The 18,347-nt window shown below is 44.0% G+C and overlaps 1 protein-coding gene across 2 annotated transcripts; it reads right to left on the bottom strand.

Annotated features, from left to right (window-relative positions):
* Nucleotides 1-1,106: 1,106 nt before the first annotated feature.
* LOC121355509 (purpurin) lies at nucleotides 1,107-8,009 on the bottom strand. 2 transcript variants are annotated; one of them, XM_041471000.1, is made up of 6 exons: nucleotides 7,763-8,009; nucleotides 6,746-6,863; nucleotides 5,200-5,336; nucleotides 3,795-3,907; nucleotides 2,526-2,738; nucleotides 1,107-1,341 (listed from the first exon to the last, which is right to left on the bottom strand). In XM_041471000.1, exons 2-6 carry the CDS (start codon nucleotides 6,860-6,862, stop codon nucleotides 1,331-1,333), a joined length of 591 nt encoding a protein of 196 aa, XP_041326934.1. In that variant the 5' UTR covers nucleotide 6,863; nucleotides 7,763-8,009; the 3' UTR covers nucleotides 1,107-1,330. The 2 variants fall into 2 exon arrangements, with proteins under 2 accessions (XP_041326934.1, XP_041326927.1); XM_041470993.1 differs by having other exon boundaries at nucleotides 6,746-8,009.
* Between the last annotated feature and the right edge of the window lie 10,338 nt (nucleotides 8,010-18,347).

Genomic DNA, 18,347 nt, shown 5'->3' with positions numbered 1-18,347 from the left:
TTCTCTGTCAAGGTAGCTTTCTCTAAACCTGAAGAGCAAGGACACATTTGTTCAAGCAGGTTGACAGCCTTACGAGTATTGCCAGGAAATCCTGGTAAATACAAGTTTGAGAGACTTCACTGCATCCCTGGGATAATGTCTCTGGTCCTGGAGAGTGTCTCTGGTCTTTGGTTTCTATACTCTTTCTGGTCACTGTGGATAAGATTGTGCAAGCATCTTGTAGAAGCTGTTTAACAGTGCAGTGCTCTGAAGGTCTTCAGTCAAGATCAGCTTTGTTCCACACACCTTTTGGAGCCCTCAGGAGTAGGGGCTGTTCAGTTTGGACTTACCTCTGTGTTTGGTAATTATAACTTGTAAAAATTTGTGTAGTTGATAAACTGCAGGGTTCAGCAGGATACTGGGGTCTTCTAGACTGGTATTTTTATTATTAGGAAACACAAAGTGAATGTGATTTTACTAAAAGCAGTGGGAAATACATGTCAATAATGCTGACTCCATTTTTCTCCATGGAGATTTCCAGGTACTCTTCTTTTGGTTTTCTCTGTCTGTGAAATTCTTTGCCATAAACCCAGTTCTATTCTATATCTTTCAGTTCTATACCTTTCAGATACCAAAACCTGGATTATGAAGGCAGAGAGGAGCAAATTACTGTTAATGCCATTAGAAATGCAAGCACCTGCTTATTTAAAGCATTGTCCAGTGTTATTGGAAGTAGCATCTGTTTTATTGCATTTGTGGTTCTCCCCTTGGGAACTTTGCTGCAGGTAGCTCTGCCTCAGACATTCTCTTGAGTCCTGGAGCCGTCTCGCTGATGTGCCTGCATACTGTCCTGTGCCTTGCTGCCCTTGCTGGCTGGACTTTCTAGGGGAATCCCAGACTTACCATCACTATGCTGCTGTCTGACAATCAGCCCTGCCAGGGGGTGTGCCCCTCTCACCATCCTTGCCCTGCCCACCCTGTTCAGTGCTGGGGAGTGATGCCGCCCCACCTGTGCTGGGAGCACTCTTGGCTGCTCTCTCACTCCTCCTCAGTGAGCATCCTCTGTGCTTCTGCACCCCAACAGACAGGACAATAGGCAATAAAAACCAGTTTCAGAGGTGCCTTTTTTTCAAAAACATTTATTGACAAATGCCACATTAGGTATTCCCTTGAAAATTCAAATATCACTATTATATTGCACACTGTTTAAAGATCCCCCAATATTTTCATGTGTTTTTCAGGAAAAACACACTATTCCATACTATGATTTTTTTTTATTATTAGTTGAGTGGCAACTTCAAGACCAAGAGGTCTGGCTTCTGTGCTTAAGGATAGGATCAGAAGCGTACTTTTAGCAGGCCCCTGGAAAGAAAGAAAAGTAAACTTTAGTCTGTGTAAGTAAATTTGCAAAGTGCTTTAACAGCCATTAGGTCTGCACTGGAAGCTATAACTACAACCTTCCTAGGATACTTCTGAATCACAGTACAAGACTAGGATGCAGGGTGCAAAAGTTGCTGTTTGTATTTCTCTCTGTCTATTGGCACAGACATAGGCAGCCTTTCCTAGCTAGCCATGGGATTTCAGCTTTCCTGAGGACCCAGCCATGCCCCTGCAAACCAGCTGCCTTCCCTCTGCTACAGGGAGCAGTCCAGAGTGGGATGGGGCAGGGATGCCCACACCGTGACCATGGCCTTGGTTGATGCCAGTACCTGCTCTGTAGTGGAGCACTGGCTGACAACAGTGCTGTTCAGGAGGTTTTAGCTGCCATTCCTTGTCCCACAGTGCGGAACATGTGTTACATGGCTTAGTAAAGGCTCAACTTCCAGGCCAGGTAGTGAGGTTGTGAAGAGTGTGAGTGCTCAGCTGCCAACAAAGAAGAATTTCTGCCTTCTGCAGAGCCCTAAAAATGTGTCTGCCTATTTCATGGGCAACATTTGAACTAGAAGATCAACTCCTGTACCTCCAGAAAACTGTTCCGAAAATGGGCTTTAGACATGGTCTGTTTGCATGTATGTGGAGCAACTGCTGACTCCCACTGCCAGCTGACGCAGTCAGACAAGCTGCTTAGAGCCCCTCATCCCTGTACTCAGACTATACAGGACACAAGTCGTGATGGAACGGAGTGTGAGAGTGGTCCTTCCTGGAGGCACCTTTTCATCTTTTCCTGGAGGATACTGCATGGACCCAAGGTAAGATGCTATTATGCAAGTGGCCAAGACAAGCATTTCCAAGTGCAGAAACACCAGCTTGTTGCATCCGTCCCTGGACTGTCTACTACAGTAACAAGGCTGATCTTCATCTGGTAGTGTACCAGGTTCAACACAGAGGATGCCAGTAAAGTAGCAGTCTTAAGGCTGCAGAACCAGCCTGTAGCAGGCTTGTGTTCTTGTTTGGATTTCCCTTTGTAGCTCTTTTCCTATTAGATCTAACATGAGGAAAAGGTTGCTAAAAAAGAACAGCTGCCTTTGCTGTAGTTCTGTCACATTAACAGCAAATGTAATCACCTACTGTGCAACTCAGTAAGTTTTATAATTAGCCTGAAGTACCTGACTGGAGCACAGGCTGGAACTGGCCAGACATGCAGATTTCCTCCTGCTTTTGGCGCACAATGCGCTGGATGGCTGGGGGGAGGCCGCGGGGGTTGCGCGAGAAGATCAGGGAGTAGCCATCATCACAGGAGCCATCCTCCTTCAGGCTGCGGCAGGCGTAGGTGATGGCATAGTTATCATAGTCAGTGTCAATCACCCAGTAGTTATCCCCTGAAACAACAGAACACACAGGCTTGTCACAGCGGGCACAACAGAGCAGAGGTGGATCCTTCAGCAGGGAGGTGGCAAACTTCACATGGCGGGAATAGCTTTCCAAAGGATCTCTAATCATGTCACACATCCAACTTATCTCCATACCATGAGGGAAAGAACTGGGACAAACACAGGGCATCTTGAGACAATAATTTTCCCCACAATGCTCAGTGCATTTTCACCTTTTGTTTCTTAGGCTAAAAGTATTAGGAGGACTAGGACTTTCTAGGTTTTCAATGACAAAATACCTCTTTATGTTGCTTGCTCAAGCATGGTGGAAGGAAGGACATAGAGTATAGATTACATTTCCCATACAGGAAGCCTCAGTAGAACATTCCTCCTGTTTTCTAGCCTTGCTCTACTTAGTTCTTTTTGGTGTGGCTTATGTGCCAGTACTAAGGGAATATACTTCTTTCTTACACCTTAAAAGTCCTCCCCAATTTCCACAGCTGAGGAACTGCAGCTATGGGAGGCTTGGATGCAAAGGATGGGCTTTGAAGGGTGTGTAAGGTACAGCATGAGCAGTTTCTGAAAGGTGCACTTGACTTAACATCTCGATTTCTTTGAGTCCAGCTGTGTCTATCTGAGGAGAAATGTGTCTTGTTGCTGGGGTGCAGTATGAGTCTACATGTCTCCTCTGTTTAGCTACGAGTACAAGGGCAACTGACCTCAGCACTTCCATAATGCCCACAGTGGGCCCCAGGAAGTATGGCTTCCCTAGGTTAAACACCACAATTGGCTGTACAGAGCCCATTGTGTGTGGCCTGGTGCCTGTAAACCTCCTTGTTAACATATATCGTGTATAAGAAGGATCTGTGGGGAGTCTCTGGATGCTGCCCTTTCTGTGGAGATAAAATGCACTGCTTGGATAAAGCATGCCCCCTCCAAGAGGGTATTTCAGGGGAACTTGGAGCAATCTGAGCTGAGCTGTTTTTCCTGCTTATATGTGGAAACGCACATCTGGACAGCTATAAGCAATTGACAAGCATCAAAGGGCTGGGGAATTTAACTCACCACCACTGGAGAGGTAGCTGGCCAGTCCCTGGTAGGTCATATACATTTTTGCTGGAGTGGTTGGGTCAGGTACCGTGTACTGAGCAGCCATGTCAGCACAGATCACCCAGAAACTGCAACGAGATCCGTAAGATTCACGCTAAAACCTGGCAGCGTGAGAACTTCAGATGGGTGTCCTTCACTCAGGGCTTGGGCACAGCTGCCTCAGGCATGGGCATGGCCTTTTGTCCCCAACTCTGCTGTACAGCTATGGGGCAGTGCCCTGACCCTCCTTCAGTTCAGTAAGCTTCTTGCCACCCATTTCTGTACAAGTAGACAGCCACCAAGCACAATAATGAACATTGTTTCTTGGCTCCCTGCTAGCAGTCTGCAGAGTGAGCTCATCTGCATTTGGGCTCTTTTGGGGTCAGTAGCTGTGCCCCAGGAAGAGGCAGGGAGTTGGCTCTCCCCTGTCTATCCCTTCCTGCCAATATGGGCACAGGAAGGTTTGTTACACACAAAGTAATAGTTACAGCTCCTCTGCCAAGCTGGTGAAAAGCTGTCACAGAGCATTTGAGAAGCCTGTGGGTGTCCATTTGTTCCAATGCCCTTCTCTGTTTGGTATCTGTTTTCTTTGAATGCCATCCACATTTCAACACCATTTGTCAAGCATTACCTGGATTAGTGAGACAGTGGAAGGGTCTTCATTCCCTTCCTTGCTCAGCCTGGACTTCCTCTTATCCTACCTTTGCAGAAATAAAATTTGCAGCAGCCCTGATACCCCACTTGTTTTCTTAAGAGTCCTTTCAGGCATCTTCCCCCTTGCGCAGCATGGCATGCCTGCAAAACCTCATTTGCCCATTCCCAAATTTTCTTGGAGTGCTGCACTGTTAAGATGTTCAAGGTTCATAGCCACCTGCTACTGCTAGCATATTGGAAGCCACAGATTTTCTCTTTTGCAGTCAGAAAGCTATTTAATCTCTTTATATGCTGTAATTCCTTGTAGTAATCATGACCAACAGGCAAAACTCTTAAGCTTCCTGCCATCTGTCCATTCAGGCATTGCAATTACATCTAAGAGTTAACCATAGGTTTTCCTTAGAAATCTTGGATCTTGACAGCCTCATTAGCTCCTTTACTTGATTGCAATTAATTTATCTAACCATTCCATCAATCAAGATTTGACTTAATTGTTAACTTTATGCAGTAGTTTTGTGACAGACCCAAACCTGATCCAGGCTGTGAAGAGTCTCAGGGCTCAAAGGTGTCTAACCTCTAGCTTCTAATCTAATACTTTGGCTAAGCTTCCCTTTTTGATGAAGGCTTTTCCCCAGCCATGTTGTGTGTTCAGGGTAGGTCATCATCCATGCCCCCCTCATCCAGTACCTCATGCCAGCAGCTAGAGCTGAAAGTCAAAAGAGCTCACCCAAAAAGCTTCACTCGGCCTTTGGAGGACGCCGTCATTGTGCCATCTTCCTCCACGGTGTATTCAGCAGAGATGTTGTCCTGAAGGAAAAGGCCTTCTGGATCCTTCTTGGCCAGGGCATACCATTTCCCTGCATACTGTCATGAAAGTGTATTGATATCTGCATTAGCCACCATGGCAAGATTAGCACAAAAACAATTTTGTGATCAAAGTGCCTTTCTAACTCCCCACTGCCTGATAAATGCCAGTCTGAGTTTGGGAGGGAATGTAGCACACAGATGCTGCAGTGCTGCCTGATGAACCCTTGCCTCTGTGCCAGAAGAAGTGGGTCTAGCAGCTCTGCACTGCTCTGTGTGTGCAGTCCTTGTGAAGTGAGACATTCACCAAAAGCACCTCCCATCCTAACACATCTTCTGAGTCAGACTGGTTCTTCCCTGTTCCTATTCAAGCCCCTTCTCTTCCATGGAATACCATACCAAGTTCAATAATATCAAATTGCAGGTACAAAGACTGTAGCAAGCTGGCTGGAGAGAATCTTTGTGGCTGCCACGGGCCACAGTTGATCTCTGATGAGGAAAAGGGTCCACCCAGCAAAGAAGAAAGTGATGACTACATGCTCAAAACAAGGAGAAGGTGTTTTGGGGAGAGTAATAGCAGAGAAAAATGGAGTGAGAGTAAGGGAAAGAATACATCCATGCAAAAAATGGGCCCCTGAAATTGTACAAGAAATATCTAGTAAAATGAAAACAAGATCTTAACAGGTGACTGACAGAGAGGAAGACCCTTAAAAGTTAACATTATTGGTAAAAATGCTGAGAAGACCAGAGCTAGCTGTGTTAAAGTTGATTCTACAGTGAAGCTAATGACATCTGTTAGGCAAGTTATGTGCTTAAGCCTGCAAGGCCGTGATTCCCAAATACAGGAGTCCAAGCAAAAGCTTTGACTTTTTAAAACTAGGATATTCCCAAAGCTCTCCCTGGATGTGATTTCTTACAAAGCAAAGCTAGTCTTGTATAGACAAAGTGCTCGCCACCTCCCAGCTACACCTGGAATTGTGGTGTTTGCTGACCATTAGTTAACATAAATACTGACACACACCTGGACCTTTCCAACAGCAGGTTAGCCCTCATTTTCTCCTCAGAAGCCCAAATTATGTGTTTAAACAGGAGTCAGTGTTCAGCATACCAGACTAGGTAAGATTTCCATTTGCTATGACTCCCAAGTACCCTAGGGCTTGGGCTTGAGCTTCCTCTCTGATGTGGGTCTAAATTGTTCTTTTCATGGAACTGCTTGAAGCTCAAAGTTGTGCCAAGCTCACAGAATATGAACTCTAGTAACATCCCTAGCTTTCAAGGCCAGTTTTACTGTAATGTTCAGAAGGTTAAACAGTACTGAGAAGACTACAGGAACAGCATCAGCAACATAGAATATAAAAGAAGTTAGCTTTTTGGTGAAGAACCCCATTAGATGAACAAAGCACATAATCTGGAAAAACATTTTATATGTAAATCTTCTTCACATGTACTATTGAAGTAACTGTAATTACCCTTTTTGGATCAAAATTGTCTTTCACAGAGAAAGACTCCACTGCACAGGTCTGAGCTAGGCTATATTCAACAGTGTAGCAGACCGAGGCCAGGAAAACATACTGTGCGTATTTCATTCTGCAAGACAAAAGCAAACATGGGAGTTTATTTCATGCAGTAGATGGAGGCAGCTAGTGCTACAGATGCATTTCCATCACTTTAAGACTAGTTTCTTTCCATACTAAGTAGATAACCAGCTCTTCCACTGATACTAAGTCATTGTGGTGCCTAAATTCAGCCAAAACTGACCACCAATGGCAATTACTTTGGAGGAGTATTTTGCTTGCCATTAGTGGTAATGCAATTCATTCTATTTTTGTATTATAAATCAAGCCAGACTATGAATAAGGTCAGTAAGAATTGGTAAAAAACTGAAATGTTTTGAATTTTGTTTTCACAGGAAGAAAAAAGTTCTGATGAGTTCTGGTAAAGCACTGTATATTGTAAAGACGTTGTTTCTAATTATTTCACAGTGAGTGTCCACTTTGCTTTCAAGCCAGCAAAGCCGTCTTCTTTACAACCACTTCTGCTCACCAAAACAGGCCTTTCCTAGGTGCCTACTCTAATGGCATAGTACACCTTGGTATTGGCCGCCCTCTGATCATTCCTTCATGACATGACAAATAATATTAATTTTCTAGAGGCTTAATCTGTCATTGCATCACAACAACTAGATGCCCATGGCTGTTTTTCTCCTTGGGTATCCCACCTCATCCATATCCCAGCATATTTCTCAGACTTCAGGAAGAGAGAACTTTCATGATATATTCTTGCAGAGTATTTGACACTGAATACCTGTCCTGCTAAAATAAAACAGTTATCTAACACTTGTCAGCACCATCCAAGCTGAGCTACCAACCCAGAGTCCCAACACCCATGCAGCTACACTAGGCTGTTCCTTGGTGCTGCCATGCAAGCTGCATTTCCCTGCTGCAAGATATGCCAGTCTGATCCACCTCTGCTGAAGAGAGACCTACCTGCTGAGTAGAGGTGTTGGAGATCCTTGAGACTACTCTGCTTCAGTCTTTGAACTGCAGGTAGCAGAAGGGTTTTGTGTCAATTGCCCTCCAGCTCCCTTTAAATAAGGAATCTGCAAAGTCACTAATTGGTTATTTTTGCTCGTGTGCCTGAATAAAACACTTAATCTTGGATAATCCATTATGTAAAAACCAACTGTAATCCTCACACTGGTGGGTCTGACTGCTATACTAATACAAACACAGCTTTTACATAATGGAAAAAGCTGCCCAGAAAGCTAATAAATCTGATGATTTGATTGTACCAGTGCTTTGTCTCATTGAAGTCTTTCTGCCTCTAGCACATGTTAGGAGAATAAGCACAGAGCATTAATTAGAGAAACACTTGGGCTGTACACATGCATCTGCATAGGCACGTGTTTTGACAACTTGCATGGAACAGGTACATAATCAGCTTTTCTCATACCTGCATCATCAAATTAAGGTGATCCTTTCAAGAGTGGGAAGACATTATGCATTACCTACACGGGGGAGGGGATAAAAAAGTGCAAAAATGCAGTTTAGCCTTCATGTTCATATCAGTCCTCAGTTCTCCTGTGCAATGAAACAATTTCATGTAAATTCTTCCTAGCTAATTTTGTCAACACTTCCAGTTACATAAATACTACAACTCTCTCCTTCCCAAAATATTTCTTCTGCTAGCCTTTCATGGCAGAGATCACTAGAAGAGTACTTTTGGCAGCAAACCATGCCTGCCATTCTCAAGTGCCCAAATAATTTCCCTAACTGCAAAGGTTGCTCCTGTACTCTTTTTCCCAGGCTCACCTGGGAGATCTAAGACTTCAGACATTCAAGTAGGAGTTGATGGTACTAGCAGTTATTCCTCATACCGTGTGCTGAGTGCTGGGGAGCCTTGGACAAAACCACCAGGGACAACCATATAATTCCTTTGGAGTCAGCCCAGGAAGTCCTGAAGCTTTTGATTCTGATCCAACACTCTGGACTTCCAGAGTGAGGCTAAAGACTTCTGGATGTTTCAAGCTTGCTCCAGTGATCACTTACTGCCTCTTGCCCAGGACTTCTTGAATAGAAGCACACAACTTTGCCTGTAGCTGGTGTGAACTCTGTTGTTTTCCAGGCAGCTTGTCTAAGGCTGCCCATTGCCTGGAAAAAGCTGTCCTTGCTTGCTGCCAGAGGCAACTTTGATTTGGCCTTTGTGCAGCCTCCATTTCCACACTGGAGGGAGGCAGCGGTACTTTTCACGCAGCGCAGTGACTGAACCTGTCCCGTTCATGCCATCTGTGTGTCTTCAGAGGCAGCCTGGGCAAGTCCACACAGGAATGAGCTCATGGCAACTGGGACTGCTTGGCCACTTAAAGAATCACATAAAAAGTAACTTCTTCAACTGCACTTCAGAGCTAGATGCCCATTAGGTTTTAAAGGGACTGACACAGAATATAAAATACGCTCTTTCAACCTGACATGGGGATTTGACAGAGAACAAACTGCAGTGTTTTCTGTAAATTAGAAGGATTCCAAACACTTACCACTTCATCTGGTTCCAACAAAAGAGATTAGTTTATGTCCATGTGAGACATAGGTGACACTTGAAACCATGCTTAGATGAACCTCTTAATCTCCTGGGGATTAGACACATGCTAATAATAGCTAATCACAGCACAAGATTTTGGTTGGTGAGCATAACATCTGTCACTACATTATTTGATGTTTAGAGCAAGAAGAAAACAAAATCAAATTTGCCTTCATTTTTTGCAGTGTTATGGACATTTGTACTGGGCATAGGGGCAAAAAAGGGAGGAATAAAAGCATTGAAACATATTCCTGAGTTTGTTGAATTTGATGTAACACAAAACAGATTTTATAAAACAAAGATGTCAAAGGATGTGTTTGGTTGTCAAAGAAGAAACCCAAGAGCCTGTTCCAGACTTGCTCACCAAAACTGGCTGGTTTTTAGTAGAAGAGATGGCCTGACTGTTCAGTGTACTGAACTCAGCACAAGAGTAACTGGTAGTTTTAATGAAATGCAGCTAAACAGGTATGCAGATGAAATGGTTAATCTTATCTTCTTCCCTATCCTTTGAAATACATCACCAGCAGTTTCAGATTTCCTGCACCCAGCAGATCCTCCTTTTGCCTTATTATTGGAATAAGCATTGGGTAAACTATCTGGGAATTTCTGCAATTGCACTGCTATCTCAGATTTAGTAATTGTGCTGCTAGCTCAGCAGCCGATGCCACAGGATGAGAGCTCCAAATATGCTCCTGCAACAGGCACTAAGTTCCCTGCTGTCCAGTGGGTGATCACATTGCGGGTTTGTTTGCCAGGGCACTGGAGAGCAGCTACAGGCAAGTGCATTCTGAGTCGCCCCTGATGGCTTCTGCAGTGATTATTGCACCATGACTTGTGGGCACTTGAACCTCCCGCTTTCAATCTAATTCGTGCTGCTGACGTGGGGCTATTTTTCGGGGGTGTCACACGGCAGTGCCTGCATTGCTGGAGAACACACATCCCAGTCCCAGGTTTGCCAAGGGCTGAGAGGGCAGTGATAGTCTGCTCCACTTCTTTGTAGGGGCAGGATGCAGGAGAAATAAGGCTGCCCCTCAGTGGGACACCACATTTAGGCTGCGGACATAGAGGTTTTCAGTTTCTGTGACTTCTGCTCAGAAACGTGGATCTTTTCCAAGGAAGTGAGTGGTGCAATACAGATGAAGAGGAAATTGTTTGAAGTTCGTTGTTCTGTGGTTCAAGGGTAAGATTCTTGGGTGTGTTATCTAATTAGGTTAAAAAGGCATCATGAATCACTGCCTTAGGACTTTGAAGGCAATATTCAAATACCCCACAGTTTTAGATGATAGGAACTGAGATACACCTTTCTCTTCTGAAAAATGACAGTGTAATTTTTGCTGAATGTATTGACTGACAATTGGCAGAGCAGGGCCTCACACGCTTTTGTGCACACAACAAATCTCAGAAAAAGGCACACATTTTTCACACTGTTTTTAAGTGAAACAGAGGGGCTGCTCAAAGCAAGAGAAGTCAAGAAGCCTCAACCTCTCTGTCATGATGGGCAGTCAGCCTGGAGGGAATGGTTTTCTCAGAGTCTTGACAAGAGCTTGCCAGAAAAATTAAGTTCCAGCCTCTCTTCCAAACCCTTCCATATTTTGCTGCTTTGGTAGAACAGGGTGAATGCAGAGCTGGCTAAAATATCTCCTCCAGTGGGATTTTAACACACAATGATCTGCTGGCCAAAGTAAATTTAAGGTTTTGTGCCATCTGCTGGTTTCTGCACAACTGTGCAGATGGTTGTTGCTTGATCAGTGAGCTGCTGGATTTCCTCCCCAGCCATGGCAGCTTCCCAAATGGCCTGAGACATCTAATCTCTACCAAAAGACAATTCAGGCCTGAGACAACTTCATGAAAAAGACTGTTTGGGGCCATCAGATAAAAATATAAACTTTTTATTTGCAATTTTCTAGTACTTACTATAAGGCATATGGTTGACATATCTCTATACCTATCTAATATTTACTACTGCTGAACTGATCCATTTCCAGACACTGGCAGGTGTATTCATTTGAATTGCAACATTTGTTTAAAGATAGAATATTTGCCTTTTTCATGCCAAGCTGCCAGGTCCTGGAGGGCAAAGACCAACCCTTTCAGCCCAAGAAGACTGGAGAGCCTGCCATTTCATCATGGACAAGGAGCGAGGCGTCTGCAAGCAGGAAAGGAGCTCATTTGTCTGGAGATAAGGTCTTTGCACTTGAAAAGACATCTGATATACCTCTATGGCGTGATCCTATTCTGCTCTTGGGGGAAGGCAAGGAGAAGGAGATTGTTTCCTTCAGGCAGCACTAGCCTCTCCCACATGTCGAAATGAGGTAACAGACCAGAGTTAATTTAATCCCTGGTGTTATTCCCAGGATGCCTTCCAAAAAGAAGGAGGCACAGAGGTCATGTGAATATCCCTGAAGGTACAAACCATGTGTGTAGTATTCTCTTTCCTTTCCTGTTCCTGCAACAGAAACAGTTTAACACAGAAAAATGCAGGAATAAATCTATAGCTCTAACTGGTTGCAAAGCATGATATAACAAGAGACCATGTGTCCACATGTTTCAGACAGTAAATTCTGCTTCCAGATCATTGCTTCAGATTACTCCAATGGGATATATACAGCTCCTTACATAGCATGCACCTCAAGGTGCTTTACAAAAGTGATACTGCTGGCACAGGGCTTGAGTAGTTATGGGTAAGCCAGGATGTCCATGCCAGTCCTGATGATGGATTTAAAAGCTAAAACTAGAAGCACAAATTACAAAAGCCAAGGAAATCTGTATGGGCACGCAGTCAAAAGCCATTGGCTGGGCACCTGGCCTTAGTAGGTGTTAGAGGACACAGTTTCCATGTGCAACAGAAGGTGCAAAGAGGGAAGGTTTAGGTCACAGCACCTTTCTGCACTCCAAAGGGAGCATAGCTGTGAACACAAGGCTGATTAGTGACTCACAGAGCTAAGAGAATAAGCAAAGGCTTTCACATACAACTGCACTTCAGATTTATATATCTGCTTCTTCTGCAGGAGAAATGGATGGAAGTATGGAGCGTGGGAAAGAGAGGAGTTCTCTAAACTGTTGAAAATGATACAATGGTTTATCTTCATGGAGGATTTGTTTGTTTGTTTTATGTTTTAAGCAGCTGTCTTTAAAGCTGAAAGACCTCAGAGAGCCCAAGCCTTCCAAGGACATGTTTTCACCGTGTCACACTTCTTATCACCTACACACAAAAATTATTTATTTTACAGACAAGCCCAGAAGTTCCAGTCAAATCTCAGAGTCCCATGGTGTTACCATCTCTGTAAACTTACAACTGGAATACCCAACCTGAAGAACAAACTTATATCTGCTTCAGACAGAGCAACAAGCTGGAAACACTGAAAATTTCAGGGTTGCCTCAAAGAGAGAAGCCCATTAAAATACCACCACAGCAGCCACCTCTGCTGTAGGAACTGGACACTAAGCATCCCTCTACCCATAAGAAGAGAAGGAAGAGGAGGCAGCCCACAGTGTGGCCCAACATCACCAAAACCTCTGCAGGACTCCCTGCAATCCTGTGCCTGGAGGCCTAGCATGGGGAGCTATGGCCACTCCTGTGAGGACCAGTGAAACTCCTGTATGACCAGTCCTGCTGCTGGTCACTGGAATATGAGTACTTGCTTCCTCTTTGCTGCAGCATTGTGTCTGCCAGTGCTGCAAACCTCTTTATACTGATGGGTGCATGGAGATTGCACAGACACTTCCAGCTTCTTCTTGTGATTTTTTGGCTTGATTTCTTCTTACCCATGGTGGCTGTGATTGCTCCCACCCTTCTGGTTCCGCAACTTTTTATAGACTCAGTAGCCCTTTTTAATGCCTCATTAGTCTTGAAGTTAGAGTAATTTTCCACGCTTCCTTCCTTTTCTCCTGACCATCCTGCTGTCTGTCTTTTTCCCCCCACTGTGGCCCTGTTTCCCACAAATAATTTCTCTCATCTGTCATGCTGTACTCTTGTTCTGCAAACTTCTGCAAATCTTTCCTTAGAGCGTCTTCTCTTTTCTTCATTGTTTCTTCATGAGACTGCATAAGCAAGCTTACTTCTGGGTAATCTGAGCACATATTTTGTGTCATTAGTGTTCCTTCTAAGAACACCACAGTCCTACACCACTGTGCCTTCCTTAATTCCATGCCCAGAGCATTTTGGGAAGAAACTTAGGAAGGAAGTATTTTGTGCACGTGGTTTAATTTGAGAAGAGTTTAAAGATCATTTCAGTGCTTCATCTTCATAGAACATTTGATGAATGAAGTAATCTTCTTATTCAAGGTCCAGTGATTTGTGCTAAGAGCTTTAGATACAATCTGTCAATTGAAACACAATCAACTCATGTACACTTAGGGCAGAAATTGCCCCTGCTATGGTACTGTTATGTTTTTTAACAGAGACATTTCTCCATCAAATTGAGATTAAGAGAATCTGTGCATATTTACAACATATAGAAGGAGGAGAAAATCAAGAAGGCACATTCAGCCTGTGGTGACTTACAGGCTCAGGTACATTTCCAGTCTTCTGGCATGGCAGAGATACATTTCCTCATAAATATCTCTCAGAATAGTAACAATCACACTTGACAAACACCAAACTGACCTGTGTGCTCTCATGTCCCTTCTACAAGAACCATTCAGATGGAAATCTCTAATTCCTGCAATTCATCAGAGTAATACAAAAAGTTGTATGCTACTTTTAAGTTAATTCTCCAAAGGAGTTAATAAATTGAGCGCTGATGTTCCTTTGTCATGAGAAGGTGGAGGCAACATTCTGGCCAAAATGCAAGCATATGACAAAGTGCTTCTTCCCCTTTGCAACTGGGCTGCCAGCAGCACACTTTCTCCTGTACACAAAAGTGCAAGGGATTTATAGGTTATTGCAAACATTTCATGATCTGGCTACAACGCAGCGATCAACTGTCCTGCCAGCAAGGAAGTACAGCTCTAGCATAACCAGCTACTGCTCAGCTGCATTTCCTGCAGAGCTAGAGTCTGCTGCTCTGCTCCTGTGTGTGAGTCAGATTGCTGTGCTTCTGTGCGATAGTCAGGTTGTGCTACAACAAATACATCTCAAGGTGTGCTCATGCTCGTGCCCCAGCTGATGCTTGTCCCCGTGGCTGCCAACCTGCACCTCTGCCGGACTCCAAGCAGTGCCAGGGGCAGGACTTAGTGCTTGCTCAGGCTGGAGGAGGTTCTCCAGCCCCTGAGCTTGTGATGAAGGGTGGCCCTGATCTCTGCACCCCCAGCCTGGAGCCATCCCCATGACCCAGGTGCACTTTGTTCCCTTCCAGCCCCAACCAGCTTGACCACGTGTGTAGACAGGGAAGCTGTGGCAGTATCCCACCCACTGGTGGCTGTGCTGGCTGGGACCACAGACCAGGACTGGGGCCCAGCAGAGTCTAGGGTGAGATCCCAGATGGCAAGGTTGGGCTGTGGTGGCATCTAAAGGTCCTTGGAGAGCCACAGAGGGGAAGAACAGGGGGAGGATGCTGAGCAAGAGCCATGAGGTTTTGCATGCCAGCCTTCCATGTGACAAGTGACAATCCATGTGCAGCTGAAGGAGGGGGCCAGACTTTGGGGGACAGAAGAAGACCCTGGCCCAGGAGGGGCGAGGGACACGGCTCTGATCCTCACTGGGCTCCCATGGCTGCAGGCAGGAAAGCTTATTCTTGTATAGAAGCAGGTGGCATGAGAATATTACGTGGTAAATCAGATAAGCTGCAATCTCGTTATGCCAACAGATGAGTGGGTAAGAAAGGTTTGAGTATAGCTGTCAATACATCACCCTGTAAGGATAAAGTCTAATCAAATTAGATTAGACACTTGCAGCTCCCATCCCCACAGGCTTCTTGTTTAGGGGAAAAAACAATGCTCCCACTTGGAAGGAACACAAAACATCTTAGCAGCCTGAACACCCTCAGCATGTCCCACCCCTCTTTTTGCTTTCCAGGCAGTGTTTGCCCCCACTGCTTTGGACACAGTCCTATAAATGGCCCGAACATTACTGCTTTTTCTGGACAGTATGTTTTGCACCACATCAGCCAGATGATTTTACTCCACAAATTTTCATGCTTCATGCTAGGACTAGGGAGACACTGTCATATGAGTTGTTGGGAGGGGAGGAATTTTAGTCCCAGAAACTCCACCTTGTTTTCCCAGCTACCAGCCAAGCCTTTGGGACAGTTTACATATTTGAGGTTTCTATTTGGAACACTCTTTCAATGACATGTACCAACATGTGACATAGCAGGGGTCTTATGCCAATTCTGCAATTTGTGTTTAAAGCTATTGGAAACAAACCTGTGCAACCACATGTGTTCAGATGTTATTATGCTGTGTGACAGTCTAGTGCAAGTTTCCTAAAATAGCAGCCTCATCCTCCTCCAAAATCCTCCATTGTCTGCCTAAGGCCATTCAAAGAACATTATCCTATTGCAAGCTTAGACTGTACCTACCTCAGTTATCATTGTTATGCCAGCAATGGCTGTCATGGTGTCGCTTGAATATCCCTGAAAGCTTAGGGAACACTTTTGCCTCTTTGCGTCATGCTTTTAGTTCTGAGTACATCAGCCCACCAAAGAGTTGCTCTGGGCCTGCTGGCTCCATTTGCAAAGGTCATTTAGATTTCCACCTGCCATTCCTGCATAGTTTCATTTGCACGGCAATGACACGGCCCTGGCTTGCCTCCAGAAGCAGTGCCTGAGTTTCTCCACTTTTGCAGCTATGAACATCAGTATGTTAGGACCTTCATTCTTCCTCCTTTTTAAGAGGAAATTTTCTTGCTAGATTTCAAACGCTGAGTGCAGAAGCAGGAACTGATCTTGGATCTTTCATATTTGGAGCCTGGAGTATCACTATTGAACACTCTTTTTCTTATTAATGTTTTGAAACAAAAGCACTTACCTTGAACTGAACATAAACTTTCATACCAAATGAAGTATGAATATCTGGAAGGTTTGGATCCAAAAGAGTGCCAATTTTGATTCAATATGAATGGCTCATGCTTTTGCAATTTTTCAGCTCCCAAATCACTGCCGGAAAGCACATACAACAATTTTCATAACCCTTAGTGCATCCACAAAACCCTTTTTTTTTAATCAGGAAAACACGACATGTTACCAAGCCCAAAGGACCTTCTGTTCAGACATAGGCATCCTGAGGACATCCTCTTACTGCATAGCTCTGTCCTGTGACATCCACTTCGTATCATTCCTGGACATTTAATCATTCCTATGATTCCTGGACTTCTAATAATTTCTGAGAAGTGGCTATGAGCTCCCAGCAGACTTTATCTCCTATAAATTTTACCTGGCACAAGGAGGATCCAATGGATCATAAAGACTGTCAGACAACAGTATGCTGGGCTGTAAGAAGAGCTAAACTTCGCTTCAGACTTTCTTTAAAGACCTGGTGAGAGGAAAATTCATTCCTTTGGGATACCAGAATCCAAAATGTGTTAGTCTCCTTGAAAGATATTTAATTGGTTTTACTTTAACCTTTTTTCCTCCCTGCCACTGTGGGATGAAACAAGGCTTGTATTTTACCATGTATTGGAAGGGCCCAGATTGCTGCTGGAGGAGAAATATTGAAAGGCAGAAGGCAGCCTCCAGCTTTCCTTGTGTTAGTCATAAATAAAATTGCTCCCACATGGGAGGTTTACACAGCTCCAAATGCGTTTTTACTGGTGAACAAGTTTCCTTATATATAACTGTCCTGACAGACCATGGGCAGGAAGACTTGACCCACAGAAAAACATGTTTCCCTCCAGCTTTAAGAAGATGTTTGTCTATATCAGTTCCAGCTGGCTCACGTGCATCTCTTCTGACTAGAAATGCTTCCCGGGAAAAAGGATGATACCCCTGTTTCTAAGGTGGGAGCAATCTCTTCCCACTGTTTCAGAAGGCTTTTCTCTGCAGGTCTAAAATCTACTGTCCTATACGATTGTGGAGGACTGACTGTTCCTTTTTTCTTATCCATAGCCTTTTATACAATTGGGGACTGTCTGTTAGAAAAGAGATGACTCAAAAACGGACTTGAGAAACCTCAGTCTTTCCTCAAAGGTCATATTTTCCCAGTGTATTCCAGGTGAGACATCTGTTTAGAACAACATGGCATAATCTGTTATGCAAGAGAGGGCTCATCCTAATGGATGTACATCTCCTTCTGCCTGGAAGTCTTGACACATTGTGCAGCCTTCGTTAAGCTGAGGTAGTGGCTCATCCCCGTGAATTCACCAGGTGCCTGCTCTCCACGTAAGTAGGACTTTCCACGCCTCCTTGGTGAATTCTAGTCCTCTCATCCTGAACACAAATGTCTTTAGTTTTAAGATGGTGCTCAAACACATTTACAGACACCTGACCATGGCTTACTCACTGGTTTAATATTTTCACACCTATCAGTGGAAATACTGACATGTTCTACATCTGTTGAAGCCTACACAGAGAATCCTATTCAAGAAATTATACATTTCATTAGTGAGCTACTAAGACAAACTACTAATCTTTCAAATACATTTGCCACCCAGCTTCTCACTATCTCATCTAAGCCCTCACTGTAAGACAAAAAATATCTATTGTGTTATTTTCTCATCAGTGAAGAGCTGTGACAAAAATTACTTTCCTTCTGTCCAGACACTTCTGGCTCTGCCACAGAGGAAACTATGCAGTATGACACAATTTGCTCTTGACAAAGTCACATTGGCTGCTATTTGTCTCCTCTAGATCTGTAGATAAACAGGTTTGTTTCTGTATTTTCTTAGAAACCAAACTTTCAAAACTATCTATTGTAGAATTCTCCAGTTCTTTATTTTTTCCTATTTTGCTGAAAGCATCATTACATCTACCTTTTCCCAGACTTTCAAAACCTCAGAAGATCCTCCATTAGTTGTCAAAAAAAGTAATTAAGAGTTTAGAGGTTACTTTACACAACCCTCTAAAAACTCCATTTCTTCAGTACTTTTCTTGATGTTCTTGTTCTTCCCTATATGAT

This window comes from Pyrgilauda ruficollis, unplaced genomic scaffold, assembly GCF_017590135.1.
Source record: "Pyrgilauda ruficollis isolate IOZ18807 unplaced genomic scaffold, ASM1759013v1 scaffold106, whole genome shotgun sequence".
NCBI classification, from domain to species: Eukaryota; Metazoa; Chordata; class Aves; order Passeriformes; family Passeridae; genus Pyrgilauda; species Pyrgilauda ruficollis.
Note: the sequence above shows the minus strand (reverse complement) of the source record. Positions and strands in the feature narration are given on the sequence as shown.